The 15,154-nt window shown below is 43.0% G+C and overlaps 1 protein-coding gene across 3 annotated transcripts in view; it reads right to left on the reverse strand.

Annotated features, from left to right (window-relative positions):
* LOC138966654 (AP-3 complex subunit delta-1-like) overlaps positions 1-15,154 on the reverse strand; it is a 65,213-nt gene that overhangs the window by 7,797 nt on the left and 42,262 nt on the right. For all 3 annotated transcript variants that reach the window (XM_070338948.1, XM_070338950.1, XM_070338947.1), the window contains 7 exons: positions 8,545-8,695; positions 6,422-6,580; positions 5,897-6,103; positions 4,866-5,042; positions 2,668-2,715; positions 1,304-1,441; positions 744-970 (listed from right to left, as the gene is read on the reverse strand). In XM_070338948.1, coding sequence (XP_070195049.1) covers positions 744-970; positions 1,304-1,441; positions 2,668-2,715; positions 4,866-5,042; positions 5,897-6,103; positions 6,422-6,580; positions 8,545-8,695 — 1,107 coding nt within the window. The remainder of the gene's footprint in view (positions 1-743; positions 971-1,303; positions 1,442-2,667; positions 2,716-4,865; positions 5,043-5,896; positions 6,104-6,421; positions 6,581-8,544; positions 8,696-15,154) is intronic.

Genomic DNA, 15,154 nt, shown 5'->3' on the forward strand with positions numbered 1-15,154 from the left:
TTCATTGAAACACTCGCATCTTACTGTTAAGTTTCTTTATTCACTGAAACAATCACATTTTACTTTGAATTTGAGCTTCTGTATTCACTGAAACACTCACGTTTTACTTTGTGCTTCTGTATCAGTATGCACAAACATCTGCTGTTATTGTTGAAGATGATGTTGCTATACTTGCTCCTTGTATTTTGTTGTTGCTGTGGTTCTAATCATAATCATTGACTGATTGTTGTTTTTCTGTGTTTGTTTGTTTGTTTGTTTGCCTCAGTTACTAACCATGCTCAAAACACTTTTTATGTTATTTTTAATGTACCTTAACACACAAAAATTATTTTTCATTGTGCAGTTGTATCAAATTGGTTTTGGTTTTGGTTTATTCGTTTGTTTGTTTGCCTCAGTTACTGACCATGCTCAAAACACTTATTTTATTTTAAATGTACTTAAAAAACAACAACAACACTTTACTTCTTCATTGTGCAGTTGTATTAAATTAAAAAAAGACTTCACATCTACAAACTGTTGACTTCTTCAACTTTTTAGCACAAAAATTAACTTCAACACTCACATTTCAAAGTCAACAGTTATCAATTGCACTTACACTGACATAATACTTAGAGCCTATTTTTGCTGCCTCTGTACATCAGGTAATTACCCATTTTTGCATGCATGATTGCAGGAGAACAAACACAACTAAATGACAAATAGATAGGCTCTGGCCAGAACCTTGAACACATTTCATCTCTCACCTTTTGCATGGCAACGTCAGAAGGTACGACGAGCAGGGGAGGTTAATCTTGAAGTCGACTTTTTCATGCGAGGAGCCGTCAGCCGACTTGAGAATGTAGGTCAGAGTGCCACGTAATTTCTGAGGCGCTGTGATTTCCTCCACACCAAAGGCAAACTGCCCTTCATTCTGCGTGCCAGCCGGCAAGGTGAAGGGCACCTTGACAGCATCACTGTTGCTATGACCCATCTGTTGAGATGTAGAGAAAAAAAGAAAGTTTAGAGATTTTTGTTTCATCAGGATTCCAGCATAGTTTGCAAATAAATTGAATATGTGCATAAAACTACTGAAAAAAAATCAATCAAGAGAAAACACATTTTTCAGTTCATTATACAAATAAGATTATTTTATCTACTAAGGTGTTTTTCATTTCCGCAAAGTGTCTGATTATCGTAAGTTTGACTGCCAAAGAATATATGACATTAAAAAAAAGTATGATGCGACCGTTACCGGATCTGAAGGATTATCCAGCGGGCGATATTGGGCACTCTGGGAGGCATTGGGTTAACCCAGAATACTAACCCCTCGGACAAGCTTGGTGTTGAGAGTGTCCAGGACGTTGAACTCGAGGTCCTTGAGTGTGTGTGACGTCAGGTTGGCGAACACTATGGACACCACTATCTGGTTGCTGCGCTGGTGGTTGATACGAACCTCGTACGTCTGCACATTATCACATTCTTTCTTTATTTGGTGTTTAACGTCGTTTTCAACCACGAAGGTTATATCGCGACGGGGAAAGGGGGGAGATGGGATAGAGCCACTTGTCAATTGTTTCTTGTTCACAAAAGCACTAATCAAAAATTTGCTCCAGGGGCTTGCAACGTAGTACAATGTATTACCTTACTGGGAGAATGCAAGTTTCCAGTACAAAGGACTGAACATTTCTTACATACTGCTTGACTAAAATCTTTACAAAAATTGACTATATTCTATACAAGAAACACTTAACAAGGGTAAACAAGAAGAGCAAACGCTCGATCGAGTCACTTTCGCAGTTCTGAATATTATATGAGGCATCAGATGGACAGGAAGAAATTGCTATTCACAACACAATGAGTCACGTTCACATAAAATTTGAGCCCGGTCACTTTTATAGTTTCCGAGAAAAGCCCAACGTTAAGTTGTGTGTTGCCGAACAGAAAAGGCTAGTTATCTCCCTTGTTTTTCTGATAACGTTCGTAAAAGGCTACAGATGTAAATACTTTGATGTAAAGAATAATCCTACAAAGTTTCAATCACATCCGATGAACTTTGTCAAAGATATAAAATGTCTAATTTTTCCTTTGACGCTGACCTGTGACCTTGAAAAAGGTCAAAGGTCAACGAAACCATCGTTAAAGTGTAGAGGTCATTGGAGGTCACGACTAAACAAAATATGAGCCCGATCGCTTTGATAGTTTCCGAGAAAAGTCCAACGTTAAGGTGGTGTCTACGGACGGCCGGCCGGCCGGCCGGACAGACTAACACTGACCGATTACATAGAGTCACTTTTTCTCAAGTGACTCAAAAAAACAGAATCCGTTAGTCGCCTCTTACGACATGATGTGGAGCATCGGGTAAATTCTTCCCCCTAACCCGCGGGGGGTACATTATCACATGAAGAAACGATTTTAATATATCTAAAAATATATTTTTTACAGCACAATTGACAGAGACTACTTCATTGCTACTGCCAGCTTTTTGCAAATCATGGTATGAAGCCAAGTGATGTGACAATACCACTCACATGACACAAGTGATAATGATTATGTACACATTTGTTTCTATGAAAAAGTTTAATAATACTAAAAGAAAGCCCAAATCCTTATCTGCTTTCTTACATTTGAGCAGCAAAACTGAAAACATCCAGATAAATAATAATAGCTATGTATCGCTTCTGTGCTCACCAATTTGACTGAAGAATTTTCTGCAAGAAGCCTGTAACTGGACATGGGCTGCAACAGACAAGTCATACCAATGATGTCATTATTCTGACGACAACTTTCTAGGTGAACATTACCCTGATGACTTCTGCTTTGGTCATTCTATTCCAGGTATGCATCCGCTTGTACAAGAAAATAAAGAAATTTCACACTGAAATATAAACTGACCACAGATGTTGATCATGTGAATCTATTTGCAGACAAATGTAAAAAAAAAACTTCATAAGTCTTCAGAATATTTTTAAAAACTTGTACTCTCATCCCTATATTCCGTTAACAGATGCAAGTCCTACACTCACGCGCACACACACACATACACGCACGCACGCACGCACACAAGCACACACACAAAATGTTGACACACACCATTTTGCCAGACATTAACTTCCTTCATCCCTCCCCCCACCCAAAAAAACAAAAAAACAAAATCATTGCTATTGTCAGTATTTAGTGACATGGATCGAGAAGGTGACACTCTTTCGAGTGCCTATCTCCAATTGTGATGGAAAGCGCCTATGCTTGAGTCGGGGTGACGGTATGAAACCGCTGACAAAGTGTAGCGCAGCACGGGGATTTCGTTTTGCAGGAGTTCCACATGCGTGATTTTGCTTGCTTGGCGAAATCGACTGTAACTGAACAGGATGTGTGACACGCGGAGTCACGTGATGTTTTCAAGGTTGTTTGGGAAAGACTTGAACCGAGTCCACTTTAACATAGGCACGATAGGAGACGGTACTTGTTCGTCTAAGAGTTGGAGGATTTCAACACGAGGTGATATTTTGATGTCATCGTGCCTGCTCTGCATAGTACAGGAGGGCTCTTAGGACAAGGGAGGAGTCACCGCCTATCGCCACCATATATGTTTCCGACGACGAGGTTGTCGGGTGTTTCTGGGCTGAGGGTTGGAGAATTTCAACGCAGAAGATAAACTCAGTACCGGGGGTGTGGCTTTTAAAAAACGTCGACGGGCGTAGCCATACAAGAAAGCGGATTCGCTTAAAGGAGAGCTACCTACATAGGCTGTTGAGGTAATAAATCGTTATTTAACGGTGTTGACGAGTCTGTGTTTGTGGAATGAAATACTCTCTGTTGTTCTTTCCAGGTTAGCGCATAATTTGCTCTTTGTGACGCTAAAATACTAATCTGTATATGGTTCACTTTGCAGATATGGAGAGAAGGAAGGAAAATAGCTGATTTGTTGTTTTAAAAGTTCGTTTGTGCAGGCCCACGTGCTCGATGAAATATGTAAAGGTGACATGTTTAAAGGTGGTGTGTGAAGGGTAGCGTGGAATGTTTAGTGCACCGATGCTTTTTGTTGCAGCCTGCTTACTACTTGCTACGTAACCACTGTCTACGTAACCTGTCTACTTGCTGTAACCTGGTGTTCTGGTGTACTGGTGGTTGCTGTCGCTGTCGTCGTCCTTCCAACTACGCGTCTGCTACATTTTTCTGGTAGACTACGGGGAGGATCTTCAGCGACTGAGTGAGGCGCCTGATGTCTCCACTGTTCCCTGCTTCGTTGCCACGCCAGCCGGCACTACATTCAACGGAGCAGTTGTGGAGACTATAGACTAATCACGGGTCGCCCACTCAGTGGCAAAAAGCTAAGTGCACCTTGTCATAGCGCCCTTATACCGCCTTGTCATCTAGTATATTTATGATTACATTCGAGTAGTGACAACGTGGGGTGTGTGACACCTGCATAAACCAGCACTTTTACAGACAGCTATAATTTTCCTATCTATACACGGGATCAGCGTGTTATTATCATTTTCTAAACTTTAACTGGCGTTTTTGTCAGTGACCTGCATTTTACGTTTTGAACGTAAAACATCTTTTCTTTGGAGTGAAGTCTCGAGGGAGGTGGCGAGTTAGTACATAAACAGGCGTCTGAAACTTATACTTTTGTTGAATCTATTTATTTGTATGACTGCGAGAGTGGATCGTGGTGTGGTTAGTTAGTTAGTAGTAGTAACTAACCGTTCATAATCACCTTCTGTGATATATTGAAACGTGACACATGGGGGCCAAGCCGGGATTTATTCAGTTAATTTCCATGACTGCAAGAGTGGATCGTGGTGTGGTTAGTTAGTTAGTACAGTAGTAACTAACTGTTCATAATCACCTTCTGTGATATATTGAAACGTGACAGTTATACTCACTGGTAGTTTGACTTCCATGGGCGTGGGCACCTGGGAAGGTGGAAGGTTTTCCTTAGATGGTGTGGTAATGCCCTCAGGTTCTATATATTCACTGCGCTTCTCTTTGCTCTTCTTCTTTTTCTTCTCCTTCTTCTCCTTCTCTTTCTTAGACTTCTTGTCCTTCTTCTTCTTGGGTTTCTGCATTGAAAATAAGAGAAGCAAAAATTAATCAGAGTAACAAACTTTTCAAAACAATTACCAGTTGCAGAAAAAAACACACAAGAAAACTAAGAACAAGAAAACAAGAAAACTGTACTCACCAGATACAAACAGGAAAAGTTACACTGGTATGTGTTGAGTACATTTTTATTGTTATCTTGTTCTAGTCCTTCTCACCTGCACTCTCTTGCTCATCATAAGAAAAGTAAGTCATGTAAGTTATAGACGAAATGAAACATTCACAACTATATCGATCCAGTGGTCTTTGTAGCGAAGAAAAAAAAATATATGAAGAAGTCACCTTGGTAATGTGTTAGCTTGTCAATATGAAAGAGCAAGAGTCTTGGACCAGTTCAGACATGGGATTCCGAAAAAGTGATAATTAAGGAAAAAGAAGGTGGGGGTCTGGGGGCGGCCCCCAGAAGCTAAAGGTTTTTAGTGTTTTAGACACACAAAAATGGCCCTGAAATGCATATTTCAGCTTAATCATAGAGCTTCTATATCAATGGCAATAACAACAATTCAAACAGCAGGGAAACATATGAAAGAAAATTTTCTCAGCGGATTTGCACGAATCTCAAGAATGATCCCTGGAGCCTAAAAATGTACGGAATTCCGTAAATTTACGGAAGAATCCCATGTCTGCCAGTTGCATTTTGATGCACATAAACACCACAGACTCCTCACAAATTCACTCATGTGAGGAAATACACAGAATAGACGATGTTGGGAAATAACTGGTCGCGTTTGTATGGGTTGTGGAAGAGTGAAATTTAGCAAGCTGAAAAGTCCACCCATCAACTAGAACTTCAGCTAGTCAAATCGTTCAATACCTCTTCTGCATCCATATGCATGTGATCTTCTTCATCCGTGGTCAGCACCACTTCAGCGGCTGACACTTTGACAGTAGGTACAGTTCGTGCAGCAGCAGCACCACCGTTTTCCTCCACATTTGCACTGCCGTTAGCACTGACGTCACCCGCGCCTTGTTTTTGCACTGCGGCATCGTTTCCTGACAGCCAGAAGTCCAGGTCGTCCCCCTGAAGTGAAATATAAACAGACTAAGGCATGGTTTTATTATATAGTCCTGTGAGGTTGCCTTTATTTTCCAAGCCAAAATAAACTATACACATCAAGTGTAGAAGTTACTTCATTCAAACATTTTCTATTTCAGGAAACAAAGGGATATAAGCACTTTCCTAATAGTTGGCATGTGCTACAAAAGTGAGAGTTACGCGGAATCAATCTCCTGGCCCCTGCAAGAATATCAAGCACTGAATAAAAAAATAAAAAAATATAAATAAAAAAATAAAAAAACGTCAAGCACTAAAATGAACAAGCGACTTTCATCCCCTAACCTTTTCTGTGTTGTTTTCATGCACTTGGTTTTCCTCTGGCATTTCTTCCATGTTGTTGACTGCGGCAGCTTCCTCCCCCTCTTCTCCACCGGTGGCTAACAGCAGGCTGGGCCCGTTCTCTTCGTGCGACTCAGACTTACTGCGCTTCTTCTTCTCCTTCTGTTGCAAGAAAATGAGCAGATTTGAGAATAGAAAATGGTTAAAAAGGGGGAAATAAGGTTTGCCAAATTCAAAATAAGCATTTGGAAGATGTCATTACTTTTTTCTTTACCCCGTGGTTAAAGAAGAAGGGACATTGATTTAAACATGAGGTGTGTTGCTTACAGCTTCAGAATCAATTTAATGTGTTGATTTTCCATATCCAGCATGAAACCCTTGAGGTTCAAAAGGCGGAATTCCTCCAAAAGGAATAGGATTCTCATGCCTGATGAGGCAACAAGTGTTAAACAAGATCCGCAAAACAAAGGAATGTAAGTGCTCTTACTATATATATACGACATGTGCAACAGGAGTAAATGAGTCATGTGGAACCAATCTCCGGACAACAGAGAGAATAATAAGCATTGAAATTAATAAGTGAATTTCATCTTCACTTTTTTTAACAAGAGTCAAAACTTGTAAACTTTAGTTTGAATAGTAAAAGTGAAGAGAAATTCCATCCAAACTGAACAAAATACTGCCGAGACAACCTCACTTCTTGTGCCAAATTGAACAAAATGCTGATATTGAGTCTGTCTTATTTCCTTCACAATTCTGTAATTTGAAAACAGTTGGTTTGCAAGTCTGAAGAACTGGTTTGCTGAAAATCAACTTCAGTCAAAATGAAATGGAGATGCACACATTGTAAATTAGAGTGTATATTTGAATGCTATTTGTTTTAGACTGAAATCACAGAAAAATCAGAAAAACAACAAAGATTTAATGTTGTTTAAGAATCTTATCCATAGTGGGTGAAGTTGGATGAGTTATGTGCTACAGTGGAATGCCACTTTTCAGATCTTAGTTTTCCACATTTGTGACCCTCCACAACGAAATGAGTCGCATGTCACCTCGCGCGGTTCTGCGCTAGGCTTAATATAAGTCCGGGGAGTGTCTGGTAACAGTGTGAGGGTCACCTTAGTCACAGGCCTATAACTCAAACAGTTTTCGCTCTTTTCTGAAACGGTTTTCACCACTGGATAGAGCATAAAAAACTCTTTAGAAAAATGTAAAAATATGAAAATCATGCAAAGGTGACATGTGACTCATTCCGTGGTGGAGAGTCACATTTTCTGTGCATGAAGTCTGCTAACTTGCCTCCAGTATAAGAATCAGTCTCTTTTTAAACCTGATTTTCTCAGATGTTGCAAGGTCTTAAAAGGCACGGCTATTCCCAGAGCTTCATTTCTGCCTCTTTAGCTGCAGGCATAGCGCAGAAGCATTTGGGTATAACAGGCAAGCGAGCTTAACAGTGTGCTGGCTGTAGCTGTCGATTCCCTCTGGCCTGGCTATTTTTAACTCGCCCCTTCCCCAACTGAAATGCAAGCCAGGAACAGCTGTGAAGGGGTTTCCACTGTCAACAATGACGAAGCTAACGAAGTGGTGAAAGAGCAACAGTCTTCTACTGACTGACCTTAGACTTCTTCTTCTCCTTCTTGTCCTCGTCTTTCTTGTGTTTCTTCTTGTGTTTGTCTGGCTGACCATTCTCAGATTTTGGGAGGTCTTAAAAGGGGGTTTCGACTGTCTTTTGTTTGTTTGTTTGCCTAACGCCCAGCCGACCACGAAGGGCCATATCAGGGCTGAACAAAATATAACGTGCGCCACCCACAAGACAGAAGTCGCAGCACAGGCTTCATGTCTCACCCAGTCACATTCTTCTGACACCGGACCAACCAGTCCTAGCACTAACCCCATAATGCCAGACGCCAGGCGGAGCAGCCACTAGATTGCCAATTTTAAAGTCTTAGGTATGACCCGGCCGGGGTTCGAACCCATGACCTCCCGATCACGGGGCGGACGCCTTACCACTAGGCCAACCGTGCCGTTTCGACTGTCAACACTCACTAAGCTAACAAAGTGGTGAAACAGTAACGATCACAAAGCTTACATAGTGGTAAAACTTTAATGGTTTTATACTGACTGACCTTAGATTTCTTCTTCTCCTTCTTGTCTTTGTCCTTCTTGTGTTTCTTCTTGTGTTTGTCCTCAGTGGCGGCCTTTGCCCCTTCTGGGTGACCGTCGTCCAGCACGATGCGGTGGGTCCTCACTGGCAACGCTTCGTCGTCTCTCAAAGGGCTGCACACGTAAATGTCTTTTGTCATCAATCAAAACACAAGAAAGGTTAAGTTTATGGAATCCTTCCTAACCAGCTCTTACCCATCCCACTTCCAGAGTGAAAGAGAATAATTACCTTTCTACCCCTTTCACTGTAAGCACAAAGTTCGAGTCCGACAAATGAAAAACTGAGAAAATGCTGAATAGAGAATCAGCGAGCCAAAGATCTGCATTAATTTAATTGTCTAATGTAAATCAAAATAGACACAATTTTATCGAGAATGATTGAGAATGACTAGTAACGAGACAAACACATAACAATAACAAGCAAAACAGAAAAGCAGCCAGTTCAAAAGTTTGGCAGAAAAAAAAACAAAAGACTTTTGTTGGAGACAATGAAAACACTCAAAAAACAACTGTCCAAATAAAGCAAAATAACCAAAGCTGTTAGTAATCTAAAGAAAAAAAAATGTATTTTTTACAAGTAAAATGACTATTTCTAAGAATACTCACCTCAATTTAACTAATAGGAGTTACCTTACTTACGAGTGCTAGACTGAGAAGCGTCCTATGTTACCAGTACTAGACTGTAAACAAGGTCGCTAACTCTAGATTTCCGTCGGTATACCATTTAGGGGAGTAGTCTCCCTTTGTCGGTAGTACCTCTCTGCGCATGTGCCAATGCCCATAATCCCCAGTTTCAATTCGAAGCTATTAAGTCAATAGCGGGGTAGGTGGGAGGGTCTCTGGTTAAATTGAGGTGAGTATTCTTAGAAATAGTCATTTTACTTGTAAAAAATACATATTTCTTTCGAATACATCACCTCAATTTAACTAATAGGAGAATAGATAACAGGCTGGAGGGTTGACTTTCGATCGGTAATCTAGTGTCACCTCACCCGACTCAGCCCATTTGTCCGGAATCCCCCCTGTAAAATCGGGGGAAGAAAAGGATAGATCATCGGACTGAGAAGCAAGAAATCCTGAGTCGGGCGAGTGGCAAGTTGCATTGTTGCCACTGTGTCAACTTGCTCCAGAAAGGGACAATCGAAAGAAAGTCCCACCTGTCAATGTAGAGCTGGTTTCTACTCGATGGTCGTTACTATTCCTCTGATCACTTGTCTTTATCAATGTTGGGTTATGGTTATGACTTGCCATTATGCGCCTTGAGCGACCCAACTCCCCAGCAACGTAAAGTTCTGCAGGCGGATCAGGTGAACGACCTAAAAGATGAGGAATGGTCAGAGATAACAATTCCTCTAATACCTTGAACTTATCACCAAGGTGCGTCTCTGCGACTGATCCTCCATTTAAGGGAGATTGACAGAGTTTCCAGAGATCCTGTAGAATTCTGGTCTGAGGCACCACTTTCCATGGCAAACAATTGTGCCAGTCGCATGAATGAATATATATATCCTCTCTGAATTTACCTCTCTAATGAGGATGGTAGGCACAGATACCAGTGTAAATTCAGGCTGACTTAGCTGTTCCTCCTGCGTGACAGGAAGTAAGCGCAAGTGCGCTCAGCAGTACGGTCACTGTCTGCACCTTTCCTGTGCCTGTCTCAACGCATGTGGGGGCTATAAGCCTACCCTTAATGGTTATAGGTACCATTTGTCCTAGAATAGCCAGTGAAAGACAGCCAGCTGTATTGCCTTTACCCAAGGGGAAAACCTGCTTCTTACTTTGAAATTCCACACTTATAGCGTGAGGGGGTCCCCAGTGACCATGGGCATCTCTGAGCCCTTATTGGCTGAATGACCGCTCTTGTCTTACTCAAGAGGGTGCCATGCCTGGCATGCAACTCACTGAGAGGTCCCATTTGTGATTTCAGCAGGACCGTTTACTGGCTTGATCAGCCAGGTCCTTGATCTAGGTTTTCTGTAAACATGGTTGTAGGTGGCATCTGCTGGGTTGTCTGCTCAGCATAGGTTTTGTGGGTTCTGGGACACTCCAGATTTCTGTAGAGCTCACAAGTTCTTAGATGACTATGCAGTGATGTTCTCCGGCCTATGGCCGAAGGTGCACTATCTTGGGCTGATGCAAAGTTCTGCCCCCTGGTAGTTGAACTCACAAAGATGTCTTATGTTGTGATCTCAGTAGTACTTCTGCCTAGATCACCCAAGTCCATATCTGGATTATCAGTAGGCGTGGCTGCGGGCGGCAAGTGTTGCATTGTCTGACCAGCATAGCTTTGTGAGCTCTGGGGCACTTCAGCTGTTTGTGGAGCTGAGCTCTAGGGTGACTATGCAGAGTTGTTTTCAGGCCCCTGCCTGAGGCAGGAGGTGTACTCTCTTGGTCTGATGCATAGTTCTGACTTGACAAAGGTCTTAGTCAGCACCCGAGTTGCCACGTTTCTCGCCCAAAAACGACGCGTAGCCGTAGACTGGGAGTGAGTGAGATAGGCTGGTGTGGTATTCCTGGCTCCAGCTAGGATCTCACTGTGTCTCTACCTCAGGCTCTTCGAGCGAGGGAGAAAAGGCTGGTGTGGTATTCCTGGCTCCAGCTAGGATCTCACTGTGTCTCTACCTCAAGCTCTTAGAGTGACACAACTTATACTCACCCAATAACCTTGTGTCACCGTAGACTGGGAGCAAGGGAGATAGCCTTGTGTGGTATTCCTAGCTCCTGCTAGGATCTCACTGTGTCTCTTTCCTCCAGCTCCTTTAGCCTTTGAGTCCAGGCATCTGAGAGTCTACATATGGATGGGATGGACACATTCACCCACTGGCAAAGGTATTGCCGCACTCATTATGCCTTTCGGGGGAGGAATACCTCTAGGTCTTATCTCTGTGGTCCAGGGATCTTAGAGCGCCAGTTGTAAGAGGCAAACGAAGCTTGTCCAATTCAAGGTTCGGTTGGAAGGGGTGGCTGAGCCTTCCCAAATCCAAGTGTGTCTGTGGCCGTACCCAATACCCCTAAAGGTAGAGGAAGCTCTTCTTGTTCCAGGAAAATTTGACTCAATGATGGAGGGACGTATGGTTTACCCAGTCCAAGATGTCTGGCAGCACTAATCAATCCGCATGGGCTGAGAGGTCCTCCTTGATCTATGAAATCTGGCCCATGGATCTCATAGTGCGGATGGCTGGCCAGACCTCAGACTATCTCTCAGTGTCCTTCCTGGAAAGTCCATGGAAAAAAAAACGGGCGGAGTCACCTCGGGAGACATTCCCTCTTTAGTCAAGTCTGTCCGTCTCTGAAGCATGACGTAGGTTGAGTGCTGTCCCTGTTGAAGGGTTTTGCCTTGACTTGGTTTGTTTGTTTGCTTAACGCCCAGCCGACCACGAAGCGCCATATCAGGGCGGTTCTTGACTTGGTCCAAGGATGATAACCATGAGGTTTTGTAGCCTAAGGACTGCCTGACCCTGGGGTAGGTTGTCTTCCAAAAGCTGCTGATCATCTCAGGGGCACCTGCCCAGTGATCTTAAACGGCCCATCCCTTCTCTAGGACGTCTACTGTCGTCTCTCCTGTTGATGCTTCTGCCAGAGTTGTTACCATTATCAGTCGAGATGTGACCTGTTACAGGTGTCGGACATCCTCTGTTGAGTGTCGACTGTACAATCTGACATTTCTATCATCATCCCCTGGCTGATGCGGGTGTCAGATGACATTCAGGAAGAAGGGGCAACTCTTACAAGTAGTTACGCTGAGTCCGTCCACAGTGTCATGAAAGCATTCTGTACTTGACGATCTCAGAGCACTTCTTCCCCCGTCTCTGCGTTATCTCCAACAGCTCCCCGCCTTGTGATGTAGCCTGAACATGCTCACCCGTGTTGCCCGACGCTTGTATGGCAAGATTCTTGGGCCCGTTACCCTGTTGAACAAGCTCCACTCCAAGTGTGAGTGATCTTCAGAGTCGTTTCCTCAGGTAAATGTCTTGACACTTTGATTCCTCTTATCTTGGTACGCAGTGTCTGTCTTGTAGCTGTGTATCCGAAGGAGACATCTAGAGACCTCAAGAGCTTGCAGTATGCATGGAAACTGATGTGACTACTATACCCTGTTCAGTTGTCCACCGCTGTTTGACTGGTGATCTGTATGCAGATTGCAGGTGCCATCTTGTTACTGGTAGGGCGGCTCCCCGGTGTGAAGGTTGTAGCCTCTAACCATTAGCTCTCCATTCCAGGTGATGAAGATAACTAGGAGGCTCTAGGCATTCTCCTCACACTCCCAGACTTCTGTGTAGCCGGGCACAGCTGAATATGGTCAGGCGTGAAGTGTTGGTCTAGTTCCAAGAGCGTTAAACATTAGGTCTTCCTCAGTCCGTCAGGAGGTGGAAGACAGGCAAAGGGGGGCGGGAGCTGTCCTTCCGGTGCTGAAGCATCGCTACAGGCAGTTTGCAGCACTGAATACTGGTAGTCAAAATGCATGAAGCCACCATCATGATGGGGAACCCTGGCAAAGATAGTGGTGGGAGGGGCCCAGTCCTGTCAACAGCCGTGTTTCGGGGTCACCTCAAGGGAGAGGTTGCAGACGAGGCTGTAGCTACCTCAGGGAGATTCTACTCATGTTACGCCCAGTGGACGTCTTGCCTGACAGCTGGAGGGTCTGTCATAAGCTGTCGCAACGATCCTGGGAGTTATCAGGGCGAAAAGGAAGCCTGTCTCTTCCTGTGCTTACTGGAGGTATTCCCCCAGAGCGCCCGACATTGTCTGTTTGGTAATGTCTACGTATATATCAAATACATGTCAATATGACTTAATTCCCCCTCGTACTGATAACGGCATGGATGTGCCAAGAGTTTATCCAGTACCTTTCTCATGAGAGTAGCCGCTCTGTCTAGGAGGCATAGTTAATTGTGTGTTGTAACAACATCCGTTTAGCAAATATGTTATATTTTCCATAATATGAAATGATAAACATTGTATCCCTTGTATGAACCTGACTAGAGCCAGTGTTATTTAAGGGCGGCCTCTTATTGTTAGGTCCTGTTGTCTACTTCTGAGAACCTAGTCGTAGGATTAGGTGACAACAGTAGAGATGTGGCCTTGTTAAAGGTCAAAGGCTTAGGTTTTGCCTACGAACCAGGAATAAGTAGAGGCATGACAACATTATAGGAAGCTCCCCTGTGAGTATTATTCAGAGCCTTGCTCGATCTTGCATGTTGTGAAAACTCAGCTGAGTGTAATACTCATGTGTTAACAACCAAGTTTATTCATGCCCCTAAGGCATGGTTTCAACTGTATATTATTCATAACATGTCATTCAAGTGTAATGTACATCAATTGTGCACTGGAACAGAACATAAGTATATATGTGCAGCCTGTTCTAATTGAATTTGAAGAGCTGTCTCCTGGCACTGTGGTATCAACAGATTTTAGCTGAGTGTAAATCTCAAAGTGTAAACACTTGAGTTTATCCATAAGTTAAATCTTTTACCACTCAGATAGCTGATTTAAACACTCCATGAAAATGGAATTTGTAACATCAACTGACTTCTTTGATACCCTTTGCCAAGAAAAAAGATTATATCCCAAAAAGATGTCCCATCTGTGTTTGCATACACTTAATTCTTCCTTGTCAATTTAAAAATTTTTTTTTTTTTTTTTTTTTTTTTTTTTAATATATATTTATATATATATAATGTGTATGTATATGCGTTTACAAGTTAATCAAGTTAAGGTGGAAGTATTCTATATCCAATTTGAAGAAGTACCACCACGTGGTCTCTGTGAGTCCACCATGATCATCTGATAAAAATACCAAAACCATAATCTGCCAACCGCAGAAAACACCGTTTCCCAGAAACATAGGAGAGAGAATTACTTGCCTTTCTCTGAGAGTAAAGGAAGTTCCCTCCGTAATATTCCCGGAGGCGCATATCTCAATCTCAGTGTTTGGTTTTCTTTCCAAGCGGGCGAGGTTTGTTGTTGTTATTCTTCGATACAACCCGCTTTCAGTTCTATCAGCGTTCAAGCGTACTGCGGTCCGTATCTACGCTGCCCGCAAAAGTCATCGCAGTTTGTAATGACCGAAGTATTCATACGCCATATGTAACATTCGCGGGCGCTCTGTGCCTTCAGTTCTATCAGCGTTCAAGCGTACTGCGTTCCGTATCTACGCTGCCCGCAAGAGTCATCGCAGTTTGTAATGACAGAAGTATTCATACGCCGTATGTAACCTTCGCGGGCGCTCGGTACTTTGTACGCCTAAAAATTCGGATCAGAAATGCGCTTCCGGTCGGGATAACGCGCATGGTAAACCTCGCTGTAGTCGATAAAAAGCTGTTAAAACGCAAAAAACTTCCGGGTAATATCGAAGTTGAAGGTCTCGTTCGTATTCCTACATTGATGTGTAGGGTGACCTGCCGTTGCTTTCCATTGAAAGCGGCAAGGTAAGTTATCGTTCGCGGAGTTCTATTGCGCCAATGAAACCGGCCAACCGCTGTAAATATCTGTTCGACATTCGTAACGACTGAGTGAAGAATAGTTGTCGTTCAATTGCATGTTCACTAGTTTAAAAAGACAAGTAACGGAGCC

The sequence above is a fragment of the Littorina saxatilis genome, linkage group LG5, assembly GCF_037325665.1.
Source record: "Littorina saxatilis isolate snail1 linkage group LG5, US_GU_Lsax_2.0, whole genome shotgun sequence".
Taxonomy (NCBI): Eukaryota; Metazoa; Mollusca; class Gastropoda; order Littorinimorpha; family Littorinidae; genus Littorina; species Littorina saxatilis.